Source organism: Myotis nattereri (genome assembly GCF_964212035.1).
Source record: "Myotis nattereri genome assembly, chromosome: 4".
Taxonomy (NCBI): domain Eukaryota; kingdom Metazoa; phylum Chordata; class Mammalia; order Chiroptera; family Vespertilionidae; genus Myotis; species Myotis nattereri.
The window spans coordinates 13,464,810-13,483,304 of NC_138079.1; the positions used below are offsets into that span (position 1 = coordinate 13,464,810).

Consider the following 18,495-nt stretch of genomic DNA (forward strand, 5'->3'; position numbering starts at 1 on the left):
CAGTCCTTCCCACGTGTCACATCACGTAAGTTTTTAAAAAGGGCATGTTATTTAAGTGGATGGTCTTATGTTTAAAATATACATATTGAAACTATTTAAAATTTTAAGTTTAAAATTGTTATCATATTAATTTAAAACTTTAATTGAATTGAATTTTTAAATTTATAGTAACAAAAATATTTAAAATTTTTCAATATTAAAAAGAATCCATTCTTGTCATTTGAAAATGGGCAAATACTTTTTTTTAACCCCTAGGTCACATATCACCTTGAATGTCACCATGTAGCGTACACACAGACATATATGCTCCCATTTATGTATGATTGTCCAGGTGTGACTATGGGTGCCTAGCAGCATACCTGCTCTAATGTGTGCATGAGAAGAAATGAGGGGAGATGCAAGAGGGAGGAGCATAAATAAACTTAAACCATTACAACCCATAACAGGCACCGCATATTGTCCCCAAATCCATGGGGTGTCTTTAAAATTCATAACTGAGGAAGAGTTCCCAAATAGAATGAAGAAAGACTTGTGGAAAAATCCTAAGAAGTTATCAACGTTTAGGCATCTTCTTAAAAATGCCTATAGTACAGACATATGAGCAAGTTTTCATGTTAATAACTCTCTAGATTATCTGCAGCTCAATTTATTGTGACAGCCCCAACAATTCTGGAGATAGAATATGGTAGACATAGTTCTAATATTATTGACATCCATCCAATCGTGGCTCTTCCTTTGAAATTAGTAGGAAGACCCATCGACACACCAGCTATTCATTAGCTCATAAAAATGCACTGCACAAACTTGGTGCGATGGTGGGAATGACCCAGACCCTCTCCTTCTGCTTCCTCCTTCCCCACTTGTTTCAATTTTTCCTCAACTGCTTTTCTTCTGATCTTAGTCTGGCTGGGATCTCCTGTTTGCATTACACCATCCTATCCCAATGTTTGGACACTCGCTGATCTTCAAAGTATGTATAACTGAGTGTTCTTTCCTGAGTCAGGGCAGCCAGTGGATTGCAGACCCTACCTTAGTCACAGGTGGTTCCGAACTGACCACACTGGGTCCTCTCTCTCAGTCCCACCTCCCTGATGACGTCCTCAAATCCAAATTTCAAAATGTGACCGGCAGGATAACTTGTTCTGCTGATTTATGGAAGTGAGTTCTCAGCTCTGTTCTCATTAGAACTGGCATCATTTTGAACAAAACTGAATGTCTAGGCTTCATGATGTGAAAACTGTTCAAAGTACTGTAAGAAGGAATGAGAAAGACATGATTTATGACCCTCCACATTTAGGAGATTTAGTCCTGCTTTTTGCTCAATGGCTTATCCATTGTGTGAGCAAAGTCAATACCAATAATGAAAGGTAGACTGAAGAGCTAAATCAATGGAATAAAATGCAATAGAAAAACTAGAAGACTGAGTCAACGTGAAAAGGCTAGAGCCTGCGAGATTAGTATTTGGACAACAGGTAATTACAAAATTCAATACCTGTGTATGAAAACATGACTGGCAGTCATCTGTCACGAACAGAGGACTATTCCTAATGATTTGGGCCCCGAGTTAGGATGAGAGAACAGAATAGGTCTATGGAAAATGACACATCTCTATGCATGTGCATAAGGAAAACACATGTGCACTCCTTATGTGACTGAAGGAGAAAGGGAAAACTCCAGATGACTTATTTTGTATTTTATTTAGGCCCTTTACACATTTCCTGTTCCTTTGGATTTTACTAACTTCCATCTCACTTTGTCAACTTGGCATCAGCCTACATCACCCTTTTCTTTATTCTCATCCCAGACTCCCAGGTGCCAGGGAAATATTATCATGAGGTCCTGGCAGTATTTGGAGCCTGTCAGTTTGCATACATTAAGTTACTTAGTCCCTACAAGACTACAATGGAGGTAGCAGCAGCTCTCTTTTAAAGATTAAAAAAAGGGGAAGGGGGGGCACTTGCAAGGTCATAAATCATATCTTTCTCATTCCTTATTACAGAACTTTATACATTGTTCACATAACGAAGCCTAGAAATTCAGTTTTGTTCAAAATCATGTCTGATCATATAAAAACAAAGCTGAGAATTCACTTCCATAAATCAGCAGACCAAAGCCCCATCCCTAGGTTTTTCTACTGGTCCAGTGAACTTGGATTTGAGGCTGCTTGTTTCAGGAGACACAGCTGGTGAGCAGGGAAGTGCCATCGGAAAATACATCTGTTGACACTGATGTGTGTGTTGGTCACTGCTTCATTGCACTGCCTCTTGTCCACCCTAGGGCCCTGGGGTGCTTCTGCTGTGGCCACCCATGTCCACAGCCAGCTGCCAGGCTTCACTGCCACTGAGAGGTTTCAAGGCCAGTCCATGGATCATACAGCCGAGCCAGCCAGACCAGTGACTGTGAACTGCCCAGGCCACGATGTCTGTATTTCCCGACAGCATGACTCCTTGTAATAGAGTCGGACTCCAATTTTTGATGTTTTGCTTCTGACAGCTTTTCAGCCTCACTCTCCCTCTGCCCCTCTGTCCATATCTGAGCAAGCTGATAGGAGAGCTCGGTATTTTCTCCAGCGGCATCAGCAGAGACTTCAAACTCAGCAAGTCCCTGCCCACATGTGGGAACCTCACCCTGCTCACCCTCCACCCCCTATAACTACCAGGAAATCCTGAGCCAGCCTCCTTTCTTCCTCTCAGAAGCCTAATGGGTCCTGCTTGGGAGCCACGCTGCTCAGCCCATTAAGCGTCATTATGTGAGTAACTCACCCTCGTGGTATGTGTGTCCTGTCATTGGTCTTGACGTGAGACCAAATTTCAAGATGGAAGGCATCGTGCTTTTGTGGGGGTAACACATACTCCTGAACTAACTTTATATCAACAATGGAATGAAATACTTTCGTGACCCTTAGAGAAACCCTCAAAGTTGTAATCTTCAAAAAATGATGGTATGTGGTCCCTTAAGCAGAAATCTGTCCTTCATTTTGAATGGCCATTTTTTAAAAATTAAAAACAGAGAAAGATTAAGATGACTTCCATTTGGCACACATAAGCTTAATTTATTTGTAGGACAGTTCAACAGGTGGTGTGTTTTGGCATTTTTTAATTTATCTTAGATGGACACTATTTTTCTTCATCTCAACTTTGGAACTGCTGGCCATGGGATCTGAATAATTCTCTGTGGTGGGTGCTGTCCTGTGTATTGTGAATGCCTTGAAGCATCCCTGGCTGAGATGCTAATGGCACCACCACAACCCTCTCCAACGGTGACAATAAAAAAATGGCTCTTGATGTTGTCAAATGTCCCTTGGGCGATAACACACCTAGTTGAGAACCATTGCTCTGTATATATTCCACAATTGACTGTCCTGGTAAGACTGAGCATGGATCAAGTTCTTTGAGTCCCAGCGGAAGTGTCAGAAAAAAATGAAAAGCTGCTAGGCTATATATATCCAATGCAAGCAAGCAAAACCTATAATAAATTGCAATGCTGTCTTCAAATTTCTTTCCTCTCTTAAACTAATTTAGACTCATCCTAAAAATTGCTTACATGGTATGGATGCAAGAAATTACATTCATAATTTACAAAATCTTTATTTTAAATGATTACTCAGCTGCTTATATGCAAATACTTGCCCCTCATCTAAAAAATCAGAGTTAGCTGTGCTGACCACCATGATTTTCCTGAAATATCACACACCATAATTTATACACTTTAACGTATTTCTGAATTACAAAGCATGCTAACAATTGTTTATATGATGACCAGACATTAGTCTCCTTAATGGAACACATATGTGTATTATATCTGCTGGTACTTTTGTGAATGGCTCAAAATTCTTGGTTATAACACAGAGCTGGTTTATTGCCTAAAGTTCCCATCCTATTAATGAGTTTTCCAGGGAGGACAGATGATAACATAGATTGAGTGTAGTGATCTTGTTGAAAATTGAGGAGCCAACATAGGATGCTTTGTATTTTTGTAGGATTTAAAGGCAGAAACAACTCCAGAGATGGATTTGGGAAGAGAAAGGCAAATCACACCCAAAATACAGCAGTTGACAATCTTACCTTTCTTAATACTAACACATGCATCCTTGCTCCTCTACTCCCCAGTATTCAGATATTAAAACAGAAGTGCGAGTGGTAGGCACGCCAATTAATTAAATGAAAAGTGCTATGTTTCAGTCTTTTAAATGGATCAAAGTTTTCAAGCTTCACTTTTCTTATTTCTTTCCCATTGTAATGTTATTCTAAAAACCTCACTGATGATGCTCCTGGCACTGGTCATTGGAGAAACCAGTAGCGCTTACCTCGGCTTTAATTTTATTGTCTCCAAAGCAGAGGTGCTGTAAATAGGCTGCAGCATTGGACTGGACCGAAGGAAACTGGTGCTGCAACATCTGAATCACTTCAGGCAGCTCCGGGTCTCTCCATCCAAATTCTCTGAACAGAAGGAAGCAGGAGAACATGAGTGAGGAATCCTGCCACACTGTCCACACTCAGTTACCTTCACAGTTACGGGAATATTTCACAAGCAATTGTGCTGGTTTTCTTACACATGAACCCACTTAAGAAGACTTCCTTAAATAAATGGTTTGTATATATATAAACCATTTTACACATATACTATCTTACATGTGTGTGTATACATACACTATCATACATGTATCAACTAAAGTTACATGTGTATGAAGATTGTGGAAAAAATGACTTAAAATAGCATCTGATTTTATTAACATATACCTTTTGAATTTGGGCTTAACAGGATAATTTACAAGGTCACATGTATTTTCTAATATAATATTTCAACAGTCTGATTCCAGTACAGTGTTTAGCTAAATTATCAGACAAGAAGAAATATAACTGAATGGATACAATCCACAGTGTCATAACAGCAGTTAATGTCACCATTATTTTTATGGTTATCATTATTGCTATTGCCTCTTCTTTAAAATGATTCTCTGAGGATAAATGTATATCAACAAGAAGGAAATGATTTATTTAAAGAGCTGAGATTAGTCATACGATGTTAACACATTTAATGCATTGTACATTCTTTTCCTGTATTCTTCTTTTTATATCTTAGATACTCCAAGAAGCTGATTGTTTATATAATTTTAAGAAAAATGCCCTAAGATATTTAAATCCATTCTAAAACATAAGGTTGATTGCACCATTAAACAAATAAATATTTTTCTAAAGTCAGTCAGTTCCACCAATTATAATATCAAGCTAAGAGGGCCAACTATTTGGATTCTATTCATCTAACAGGAAGCCAATTTTTTTAAAAAACAGAGAAATAAAAAAGCAACCTCTGAGACCACAGATAAAAACTTGACCCCAGGAGCCACAAAAGTGTCCTATTTATCTGAAGGATGGGGAGGAAGAGAAACGAGAAGGCTTTGCAACAACCACTCTACTCCTGGAGAAACAGCTCAAAAGCGTACATCCTGCTGATGCCAGGTCAGGGCTGCCACCCGAGAATAAGCATCATGAAAAATGAGAGCGAGAAAGGGGCAGACAGAGGTTAAAAGTTTCCTCGTAGATTCTAACCTGTTCTCTTTATCTTTCCTTTATCACAACTGGGAGGGGTTGTCAAGCAAATCTTGGAACCCGTTGGTGTTTCCGTTATAGCTACTGAAGACACTATGGAACAGAGTCCTTTTGAACTGGCTTAGTTTATTTTTATTGGAAAGATAAAACATTCAACTTACTATGCAGTGAGCATTTAACAAATTTCCCTAAAATCTTAGGCGCACACATATTTTCAAAAGGACGTATATAGTACAGTAATGCTTTTGCTACAAAACATAATTAAATGATTGCTGATAATGGACAAACTATTGATGTTTTCTTGGAGATGTGATCACAGTGGAGAACAATTATGGATTAAAACACAGCAAGCCTATTTTTCTTTTTAATTTAATTTCCTTTCGTTGCATGATTCTAAACCACTTCTGCAACATCGGGATAGCACATCCCTCTTCTTTTAATAGCAGCCTCCTAAAATTATATTCTTGTACACTCTTAAAAAAATCTGCAGAATACCTGTAAATTAAAATGAGAAGTGCCATGTAAAGACACTCAGTGGTTCTCAACCTTGGCTGCACGTTAGAATCACCTGGGAATCTTTTTAAAATCCTGATTTCTGGGCCTTATCCTCCAGAAATAACTCTGTTTCTTTGTTATGGGGTGGGGCCACAACATTAGTAACAAAGAAACAGAATTTCCGGAGGATGAGGCCCAGAAGTCAGGATTTTTAAAAGATTCCCAGGTGATTCTAATGTGCAGCCAAGGTTGAGAACCACTGCTCTAGGGGAACAGTCTTAGGGACTCCCTGCTTACATGCATAAAAATCTAATGACATTTCTAATAGTGTCAACAATAAAATAATGTCAAATCCATTATGGTGTAAGGATTTAAAAAATAATATTTGGATAAAGAAGGTCTTAGTCAGCAATTCAAAAACTCAGAAGTCTCTCTTGTTGCAGAATCTCTATGGGCTGGAATGCGGGGTTTTCTCGGAATACATGTGCATCGGGCCCATCTGTCACACTGAGATAATGATCCCTACCTGGGAGAATTGTTGGGATGATTAGAAATAATATACATGAGCCCCTTAGCGCGCTATCTGGCACATAGAGTGGGCCCTCAAGAAATGTCAAGTATTAAATGTAACTAGATGCAAAAGAAAAGAGTAAGAAATGAGAACCACCTAAGATTTCCTAAAGATGCCAAACTCATATCTCATTCCTGACTGGGCTTCCCTTTAGAAATGTTAATGGAACTGGAGCATATGCAAATGTAACCTTTTCTCCATTAAAACTTGTCACACAGACTAACAATATTGTGACTAAATCCTCACTCTTATAGGGACTGTCTGGGTTGTTAAAACTACAACGTGCTCAGCACAGAGCTAAATAGCAAACAGTTTGAAATCCGTGTCTGTTGTGCTGGCACTGACACAAAAGAGGTGATGTACTGTCACAACGTTGTATCACATTCACTTCTGCACTGAAGAGAGCCCAGGACAACCAGAGCCTTCAGGATGCAGAATGTGATTTTGGGCAAGGCTTTAGGGCGGAGGGATAATGCTCACGTTGATGGATACCTCCGTCATTTCCCCTGGGGGCAGGGCTGTAAGGACATTGTTTACATATGAAAATCTCAATCATTTCTAAACTTTTGAACTCTAACAAAGAGTTTTAAAGACCATACTGGCTTTAATTTTTACACCCAGGGCCAAGAGGTGGCAGGCTTTGCCTTTGATTTGTTTTTGTTGATAGGGCTGAGTGGGTGTCGGGGTGGGAGGGGTGATCTACAGAGAGTGGTCATAAAAATGTTAGCGGATCTTTTGTAATGAAAAAATGGAGATTTTTTAAAAGTATATTTTATTGATTTTTTACAGAGAGGAAGGGAGAGGGATAGAGAGTTAGAAACATCAATGAGAGAGAAACATTGATCAGCTACCTCCTGCACATCCCCAGTAGGGGATGTGCCCGCAATCAAGGTACATGCCCTTGACCGGAATCAAACCTAGGACCTTTCAGTATGCAGGCCAACACTCTATCCACTGAGCCAAACCAGCCAGGGCAAGATATTTTAATTCTTGTTGAACAAGGAGAACCTACCCAATGATAAACATGTGGAAGCATTAATGTCTTAATCCTCATTTGTAGAGATTCTGCAACCAAAACAAAAACGCTGCCCTATATGGTTAATCCCATTTAAAAACATCCTGTGTGTTTATATAAGCAGTCACACTAGAATGATGACTGTCTAGAAAGAAAGCTCAGTTGTGACATATTTTAGAAAGAAACAGCTTTCTCCAAGTTTAATATTTTGAGAAGATGTAACTCCCAAAACCACATCATAAGCATTAGTTCACTCAACCATGCCTTTTTCCCAATGGAGCAGCCACCTTGCTCTCTGGAAGTAGGCTCAGCTCCTGGGGACCACCCCGCTGGCAGCTCCCTCCTCTTCTCATCTGAAATCTGGATTACAAATCACACCCTCCCTTCTTACAAAAATAAAAAATAAAAAAAAAATAAAGCAACTCCTGCAAACCATCTATAATGATATGATAAAACAGAAATAAGAAATCAAGCACACAGAAGGAAAATTTAAATATGAGCATAAGGTCAGCATATTTGCTTAATTTGTTTTAAGTTTGTCTCTTTCCTTACTAGGAGCCCTGCCAACAGGAGATAAATTAATATAGGAGAGAAGGGGCAGTTCCTGTTAAAGGAAAAGAAAGAATGGCCACTGCTTCGTGAACTAGGAAATCATGAGGAAAGAGTGGGACTCTAAGCCTATCCCGATATCTGCGGCAGATCGCTGGTTAGGATATTATGGCAAACTGAATGATGGCTCCCAAAGGTATCCAGGCCCTAATTTCTTGATCCTGTGACCTTATGTGGCAAAAGACATTTTGCACAGAATAACAAGGCAACATAACACTGAAGGTAAGATGCTGTGAAGGGGGAGGAAGGGCCCAAGAGCCATGGAATGCAAGGAATGCAGCTGTAGAGGCTGGAAAAGACAAGGAAAAGGATTTCCCCTTCCTAGAACCTCTGGAGGCAGCCTAGCCTTACTGACACCATGACACCATGATTATGGTCCAATGAGCCAGACTTACAAGAGAATAAATATGTGCGTTTTAAATCATCAACTTTGTGTTATTATCAGCAAACAAATGCAGAGGCCCATCTGACCCTAGGACAGTGATGGCGAACCTTTTGAGCTCGGCGTGCCAGCATTTTGAAAAACCCTAACTTAACTCTGGTGCCGTGTCACATACAGAAATTTTTTGATATTTGCAGCCATAGTAAAACAAAGACATATTTTTGCTATTTATTTTATATATTTAAATGCCATTTAACAAAGAAAAATCAACCAAAAAAATGAGTTTGCAGGTCACCTCTGACACACGTGTCATAGGTTCGCCATCACTGCCCTAGGATGTGACCCTTTTAAGCCTGAAAGAGACCACCCCCACTGGAGAAGAAGGAGGAGGGAGCTGCTTAAGATATTCCAAGAGGCACTATCTCCAATCCATGCCTCAAGAGGTCTTCTCTATCTATGACTTTTGATTATCAGGCAGATTTCTGTTAATTTTCTCTGACTTCCTCTTGTTTATCTACCTAGCACTCCAACTTCTCTGACCTTCAGATTATTTCAGGAAGGCCCAGAAGGCCCCATAGCCTTTACTTCTGGCTTTGTTCCCACAAGCTGCCTGGATGCCTGCTTCATCTTAGCCATCCAGCCAATGTTCACTGAAATACTCTCTCCTCCAGCCAGTGCTCACCGAACAACCACTAGATGTCTAGCCACTGGGGACACAACGAACAGAGCAAAGGTTCCTGTCCTCTGGGAACTTAGTTTCTAACGGTAACTGTCAATACATTTTTTAAAAAATATATTTTATTGATTTTTTACAGAGAAGAAAGGAGAGGGATAGAGAGTTAGAAACATCGATGAGAGAGATAGATCAGCTGCCTCTTGCACGCCCCCCACGGGGGATGTGCCCACAACCAAGGTACATGCCCTTGACCGGAATTTAAACTGGGACCCTTGAGTCTGCAGGCTGACGCTCTATCCACTGAGCCAAACGGGTTCGGCTGTCAATACATTTTTAAAAGAGCCAAATCTATGATTCATTAGATAGTGATAGTAGGTTTATTGAGTTAAATCATGTCCCCCCCAAAATTCATGTTCACTTGAAACCTCAGCATGTTGCCTTATTGGAGACAAGATCTCTGCACATGTCATTAAGAACTGGGACAAGACCTTACTGGATTAGGGTGGGTCTAAAATCCAATGAGGGTGTCCGCATAAGAGAGAGAAAAGGACACAGAGACAGGGAGAGAAGAAGGCATGTGCAGGTGGAGGCAGAGATTGGAATGATGTGCTACAAGCCAAGGGATACCAAGAATTGCTGACCACCACCAGAAGCAAGGAGACGGGCATGGGGTGTTTCTCTGGCAGGGCCTCTGAGGGAATGCACTTGGCTGATACCTGGATTTGGTCTTCTAATTTCCTGAACTGTTAGAGAATACATTTCTGTTGTAGTAAGTCACAGAAATTTAACTTTAATACAACAGAAATTTAAATTAATACAAAATAAATTTATTGTATTTGCCACAGCAGCCACAGGAAACTAACACAAGCATGATGAGAAGAATAAAGCATGGTCGACACAGGCAATACTGAGAGAGAGAGAGAGAGAGAGAGAGAGAGAGAGAGAGAGAGAGAGAGAGGGAGAAGGACTGTAAGGGTGTTTGTAGTATGGGAGCTGAAAGACCTCACTGAGAAGGTGACCTTGGAGCAGAGATCTAAAGCCAGGTAGAGGGAATGTTTCAGAAAGGCAGAGCAGTAACAAGATCCTGAGGCAGGAGTGTGCTTGGCATGTCAGGGGAGACCAGAGCAGGGAGAATGGTGGTGGTCCAGCAGAGGGCGCTGAGAAGCAAGGGAGTGTGAATGCATTCTGAAGGCAGAGCCAGTAGGATTTCTCATGGGTTGCATATGAATGTGTGGGAAGGAGGTACTCAGAGCATCCCTCTGATGGGCATCCTCCACTTGCTCCCCACCCAAAGCTTTACCTCATCTCTTAGGCCCAGCTTGGGGCCAGTGGGTGGGTTGGTCAGGCTAGGACCCTGTTTTGGGAACCAGCCTCTATTATTTCAGAATAAGAAGGAATAATTTCAACTAGCAAATTTTCTGCTGAAGTGGAAACAGTAAAATAATGAGAAATTGGTTACTTCTAAACTATTATGGGTACTGGATAGTTTAAATTAATCTCAGTCAAGCAATGGGCTTCTCTGACTTCAATTTATTAGGAGTTGAGAGGGAAACTAATGTAAAATGATTAGCCAAAATTTATGCTATTATTTATCATTTTCAGTCACATGTAATTTAAGTATCAGTGAATTTCTATTTAAGACATAAATATTCTTTGTTAATATTAAATTACAAAGACTATTATCAATTGTATTATAATACCTATTCAGTATCAATTAACTTTAAAATATTATTTATTTATTAACTGATGCAACTAGACTCTTTCAATAAAAATATACTCCACAATAAAAAACTAATTTCATACATGTAAGAATTTAGTTGCCCTAGAAATTCTAACAGGCTCTGTTTGCTGACAAAAGCACAGAGGGGGGAAAAAAACAACCAACAACTTATTACCCACAAACTTTACCCTGTATGGAAAGTGTTTATAGTCTATGACTATATACCCATTTTAAAATTAATTGCCCATAATGCTTCTTACAAAATCACCTGAACTTGTGAACCTTCAGTGGGAGCAAGAAGGAAGGCTATTTGGTGGCCAAGATCTGGGTTAGGGATGCATGATTCAAACCTGTTTAAGCAACAGTGTTAATTTGTCAATGCAGAAGAAGATCAGGATTTTGGCTCAGGATTAGATTAAGAATTTGAGAAAAGGGCCTGATCACCCTCAAAGGTTTCAGTGTGTGTGTGTGTGTGTGTGTGTGTGTGTGTGTGTGTGTGTGTACACATACATTATGTACATAAAATGGAACTTAATGTTAAATAATGGACCAGAAATATACTGTGTATAAATCACAGACTATAGCACATTTTCTTATAAATTAGGTAACTGTATCACTTGACAGTTCTCTGTGAAAATATAGTGCTTTTAATTACCTGGTTTCTAAAAACATTCTGAACTTCTGAGAGAGGTCACAATTATATAGTAGTACATTCTAAATGCAAGAACACCATCTCTTAAGATTCCATGCTAGGCTCCATGTTTCTGGAAGTGAGAACCCATCCCACACACCAATCATGGTGTCTTTACAATGTAAGTTGTGAGGGCTGATTGCTAACCATAGTCCAGTCTTGGCTAGCAATCACTTAGCGATTTTAGTTCTACAAATATCTTGTAGCATGTTCTAGATATATGATTTCATCTCTGTCATCTTAGTTCACCAAAGAATCACAACTAAACTGATTTCAGACAACACTGACCAGAGATACTTCTTTTAAAGAAAGTCTTAGTAAAATAAAGGGTGTCCCAAAATTCACGCAATAAGTAATTTTGATAGAAAACATGGGTTTATAATTAAATATTGTAACTTTTTTATTGATTCATAAAGTATACAGTATAGGGTTATGTATGGAATAGCATCTCGGGTAAATGGTCTCCATGGCTTTGCTGGCACATACACACTCTTGCTATTGCCTGAGTAGCCGCATTTTCAAAGAAGAATGGTCTGATGATGCCTCCAGCCCAAAATCCGCACCAAACAGTGACACGTTGTGGATGCATTTGTTTCTCAACAGTCACTGGTGGATTTTCTGAACCCCAAATGGGACAATTTTGTCGATTAAACAAGCCATCAAGATTAAAATGAGCCTCATCGAAATTCAGCCACATTTATGCAAAACGGTCATGGAAAATTTCAACAAAAGAGTGAGTATGTGCCAGCAAAGCTGTGGAGGCCATTTACCCGATATGCTATTTCATACATAACCCTATACTGTATACTTTGTGAATCAATAAAAAATTACAATTTTTAATTATAAACCTGTGTTTATTATCAAAATTACTTCTTGCGTGAATTTTGGGACACCCTTTATAACAAAATATGGTCTAGAAAGACATCACGTGAGAAAGGTGTTTAAAGATGTTTTTAACATGCATTTTATCTGATCTTCTTTACACTGCAGAATGGGACCTTACCCAGCATTTCCCATGCTTATTATGTATCGTGGGAAGTCAGGTCAAACAGGTTAGTGACTTGACCAATATCAAAAGTAAGCCAGTGCATGGAATCTGGTGGTCAACTGTGTAGGTTCAAAACTTATTCAAAATTACATTGAGCCAAGATATCTCATTATCAGTCTGCTCTGCATGCATCCAGCCTCTAGTTTCAAACTTCAGCTCCTGTCTTTGGTTTGCTGTAGGCAATGATGTGGGAGCAGAATTATCTAGTATAAAATGCATGCTATCTAAGAAGGAAGAGAACACTTATTCTTCAAAAGAGGGAAGAATAGAGCAAGGTTTAAACATGAAGAAACAGAACTCATTGCAGGTAAGTCAGGACACGTGGTTATTTTCACCAGTTCTGTCATTCAGAAAACATTCATGTTTTGCCTGTGTTCAGGCATAATTATGGATGGGTCTTGGTTTTGTCTTGATCCATCACCATCAGAATGAGACGCCTTGTGCGATGTTGCTTGTTTATGCTTAAAAGAAGAACACCAAGACTTGGCTGTGGCTGCCTGGCCAGCTGCCGAACGCCTAGGCTACCCTTCTCTTTCATTTGGCCACATGGCATGGAGCTGCCAGCTAGAAGACCCAGGGGTCACAGGAAGAGGGACGGTGCTAAAGGTATACATTTACAACTGGCTGCCTCTGTGGAAGTGTCATCTGGGGTTAAAATGGTGTTATTAAGCTTTGTCAACATGATACCAAAACTACAAGTAAAAATAAAAGGAAATGGAAGGGAAGAAACCATTGGCAAAGTCACAGTCTAACTTTTTCTGCATCATTGACTGGTTATTTGACAATGAATGTAACTAATTAGTGACTTCATTGATTATCTTCTTAGCATTGTTTTGGTCATTGTTGTTACCTAAAATGCAGTAGGGATGGAAGAAAATATTTTGGTTTTGTTGCTTAGCAGCTAGAAAAGGAAAACGCAACAAAAAGTGACAACAATAAACTAGACATTTAGGTACGTCTATAGTTACTAGTGCCCAGGTCTAACACACATTTGTCTAGGTCCATTGTTTCACTTTGCCCTTAAAGGAGTTATAAAGAAGCTATGAATCTTTTGGGGCACATTTCTTAATATTAAATAAAAAGAACTACCTTGTCCAAGTGGCCATTCACAATTACTTCTCACTAGTAGACATTAAATGCAAAAAAAATCTATCCATAGTATTTCTTTTACCATATTTCATTGCTATGAAACTATTAATTATCCTTCATTTCTGGTATCTGGATGTTTCTAAATATAAAATGTAGAGGATATATTCAACTTTCATTTTGAATAAAATTTCCAACAATGAATATTTATTAGTAGTCCTTCCAGATCATGGGTGAAAGGTGCATGAACAGGAAAGCTATATGCCATTATCCTGGGAAATTCCATATCTGTGCCTCTGAATACATTAATAAGCTTCTTTTTAAAGTGCAATAACAAAAAAAGAAGGTATTCATTTCAAGATAATAGTGTCCAATTACCTTTAATTTCTACCCATTGGTAAAGTCTTAGACTAGGCTTTTATTACCTTTGTGTAACCTAACTCTCAGTAGAGTGGCTATGATTAATTTGAAAATTAATTGTACAGTTTGCAATGAGTTTAAAGATATTTTCTGTTATTGCTGCCACAGATCTTTATAGTTTAAAATGGGCTAGATGGGAGGACAGGACAAAGGGAACAGGTGTGATTACAGGAAAATGAGCAAGTGGCAGATAAATATAGTTTTATGGATGAATTTTACTTATGCAAATAATAAAAGCATACATTATTTCTTTTATCTTTTTCACTAATTAAGAATTATGGTTTCTTCATTAAATATTTTTTATTCACCAGAGAAAACATTTTACATTCTATCTTCACAGCAGCAAACTAAGGCCACAAGGAAAAATATCATTTGGATTTTAAGAAGGTTAATTCAATAATTGCTTCCCCGATTTATTTTTTCCTTGTGAGAATTGAACACAATAAATGGGCAGAGCTTAACTTTATATAACTGCAGAGGTTCCCAAACTGGATTGGCTCACAGGGCCATTTGTAAGATTTTCACAGTGCCCCTGGACCCAAAGAAATGCCTGACGGTTGCATTTATTAAGTGGTCAAGTCTGAACAACTTAGGAAGCATCTATGTCCTAACAAGTTAGTGTCTCGCAGGGCACTGCACAACTTCTCAACCCTTAGAATCGGACATTGCCGTCTTCTGTTCCTCTCATATTGATTTTCAATGGTCTTTGTTTTTCATGACAGAAAGCTTGTGCAATGTTATTACGTCATCAAAATAAATGTGACACAATTGAAGTTTGAAACCAAACTAATTTAAGCTCACGCTCCCCTTGGTTTCCGACAGAAGTTGTGTTTCCCTTGACAACTTAAAACTATCCTGAGGGGCCCCTCTGGATTTTCTGTGTCACTCTGGGACACTTTGGAACACAGTTTGGAAAAAGTGGTAAATGAAGGTCCTTCCAGTAGCTGTGACCTAATCCTAAAGAATTTACATAATGAATAAGTATAGGGAAAAGGGGAGCTCATGTATATAGGAGTAGGACATTTATATTGTTAAGATTGAAATTTAGAATTTCAACTAAGTGACACTGTCAACAAGTTCAATGAAACATAAATAGTTGTCATTTTGGAAAATAGTCTTCCTCATGCATAACAATTTTTCCTTTGGTGAATATTTGAAATGGATTATTTATGACTTTTAAAGATCTAAATCATAACAATCCTTAATGGTTCTTTATATATTGAGAAGATGCTTATGACAGACCTTGGGGAATAGACCAACACTTAAAATTGCCTTCTCCTTTTAACCTTAGCAAGAACATATATATAGTACAAAGGGATCATGGTCATGACAAAATACCACATTAGTGGCAGCGGAATAACTGCAAACACATCATATTCGGCATGTTCTTCACTGTCTCAAATTGCTGTTAAAGTTTTCCTTCTTGTGCTTGGTTCTGAGGGTCCTCTTCATGCCGATTTCCTGCCTTTCTCCAGGGTCTCTGTTGGCATCTATGGACTTTGAGTGCAGAACAGGAAATCACGTGAGGGACGGGAGAGCCACAGTTCAGAAAGCTCTGCTATCAGGTGAAGGTAACAAGCATCTCTTTCTAGACTTGACTGCAATGGAGTGATCAGAAATTGTAGCCCGGCCAGTATGGGCCAGTAGTTAAGCATCAACCTATGAACCAGGAGGTCAGGGTTTGGTTCCCGATCAGGGCTCATGCCTGGTTGTGGCCTTGATCTCCAGTGGGGGTCATGCAGAAGGCAGCGATCAATTATTCACTCTCATCATTGATGTTTCTATCTCTCTCTCCCTCTCCCTTCCTCTCTGAAATCAATAAAAATATATTTTTTTAAAAAAGAAATTGTAGTTTTCTTCCCAATGACTCTTTGCGGTAGGGTCTATAATGATCTTTACTTTATTGACGAGGAGATGGAGGTTCAGAGAGATTGAGTGACTTGCCCAAAGTTGGTAAAAGGAAGTCCCAAGGGTTTCAATGAGTCCATACCCTGCGCTGGTCACATGGAGTAGAGCCCACCCCTCCCAGGGCCTTGGTTCTCAGGGCCTTGGTTCTCAGGGATGGTTAAGAAAGCTGGAATCTGTGTTGGCAGAAAGGAGGAATTTACTCACAGGTAGTGCAAATAACACTGTTCCTATTTTGCAGGATAGACTTGACCAACTCAATTTTTCCAGTGGTTTTCGGGGAGTGTTTGACTTTCCTTTCACTAAGTATCCGAGTTACAGACTGTGCTCAGATGCAAGATCTCAAAGACAACTTTCTTCCACTAGGTTACAGAACATGCATATTTTCTCCAGTTATGAGAGCATTCAGATTTTTTTCTACGTCAGTGGATGTCAAAATAGGAAAGCAGAAGATTTGGTTAAGGCTGTTTGTTTTTATAACTTCAAATAGAAGTGTGTAAGATCTATGAACTATGTCTCTGAGTTAGGAGAAACAGGTTTGAAAACTTATGATTGATTAAACTATTAAACCCATTCTGATAGTACAGACATAAAGTGCATAATGTATGACTTAAGGTGGAAAACTGAGTCTCTTCATTCTCAGAGTAGCGCCCAGTGGTTTGGGTTGTTGTTATTTAAAATTTGAATTCTGGATGGTGCCAGAGCTAAAAGTTTAGAGATAAGTTTTAAACAACTTCCTTCCATCCCCTATTAAGTATGTGCATGCCATCTATGAATCTTTCTAAATATACCTTGACCTATTTATGTTTTAAGTCTCAGCAATATTGGATACTTAAGTGTATTGCCTATTGTGTGATTTAATACTTGTTTTGTGGTTAAATAGAAGAAGGGAAGAAGGCTTGAATGGACTGTGTGTGTGTGTGGGGGGGGGGGGGGGCAAGCATAAACCTTACTTTATGGAAAACATGGGCCATCCCAGATGCAGCAAGGACCCCAGGCCTGAACTCCTCTCCGCTACGGCTGGGGCTCCAGCAAATTCAGAGAACCTTTCCCAGAAAGCAGGCTGTGTACTCGCTGGCTTTCCACACAACCCAACCAGGATGTTAGGCAAGCAAGTGTGTGACACACACACACCAAAAAAGCATCTTTGGATCCTAGCATTTTCATCTTCATTTAGCAGCTGGGGAGCTATTAAATATTTTTGGAAAAAGAGTTTTAGAACTAAAATCACCATAGTGTTATAACAAATAAAAATTCAATCTTGCCTCATTTTCTCTGAAATGCAAAATCCATAAAGTTGCCAAGAACATAAAGGCTACCCCATCTAGCAGGATGCTGATAAAGGGGGGTGGCCATCCTTATCTTGGAAAAACACAAATATTTGTAAGGGACTATTTCTTCATTAACCATTGGGAAAAAATATGACTGCAATAAAAGAGTGGTTTTGAAGCTCCTCTATCCCGCTGAACACGCAGCATGCAGTCAGACACAAGGACTGTAAATTCAATTTTCTTCACAGTCCCATTGGGGGAGCCACGGCCCCTCGGCCCCTTTATCTCCTGATGTTTTCTAATAGGCTCCCTCCCTCCAGGCTGGAGGCCCCCGTCTTCCCTCCACGCCATCCCCACTGCCATGCCGCTAAAGGCAAACTGGAACATCTTCCTGACCTTCTGCAAACTCTCCACTTGTGCTCTGTCACTTTGCCCCAGAGTGGCCCTGTAGGTGGCCCAGCCTCCTCCCTCTGCTGCACTTTTGTAGTTTCCTGCAGAGCCTGACAGTGTCACGTCCTCCACTGCCAACCTGGCCCACTTCCCATCTGTTGGGCAAATGCTGGTCTGCTCAAGCACTCAGCACCTGCAAAAGCTTTTTCCTGATGACAAAGAAGTTGATACTATCCATAGGTGATGTTGGTATGTGTACACCAACTCCTGAAATATCAGCTTGACATTTGTGACCTGGAGGGCCACACCAGTCTGGGGAAAATGCTATCTAGTTCTTGACACCATGGACACTTCCCCGGTTTCTCTTGTGGCCACACACAGAACGTGCAGCCCTCATCGCACTGAAATTCTACACTTAAGTGTGTAATTGGTTAATGACAGTTTTCTCTTGACTAGAGAAGTAAACGACAGTGAGCAGGGGTCCTGCTGTTGTTTTTAAAGTATATTTTTATTGATATCAAAGAGGAAGGGAGAAGAGAGAGAAAGATAGAAACATCAACAATGAGAATCATTGACTGGCTGCCTCCTATACTCCCCACACTGGGAACCTAGCCCACAACTCAGGTATTGCCCTGACCGGGAATTGAACCGTGATCTCCTCCCTGGT

General features: G+C 39.7%; 1 protein-coding gene across 3 annotated transcripts in view; it reads right to left on the bottom strand.

The window, feature by feature from the left end:
- The window catches only part of CTNND2 (catenin delta 2), a 784,675-nt gene that overhangs the window by 211,358 nt on the left and 554,822 nt on the right, over positions 1–18,495 (bottom strand). For all 3 annotated transcript variants that reach the window (XM_081089970.1, XM_081089969.1, XM_081089968.1), the window contains one exon: positions 4,307–4,439. In XM_081089970.1, coding sequence (XP_080946096.1) covers positions 4,307–4,439 — 133 coding nt within the window. The remainder of the gene's footprint in view (positions 1–4,306; positions 4,440–18,495) is intronic.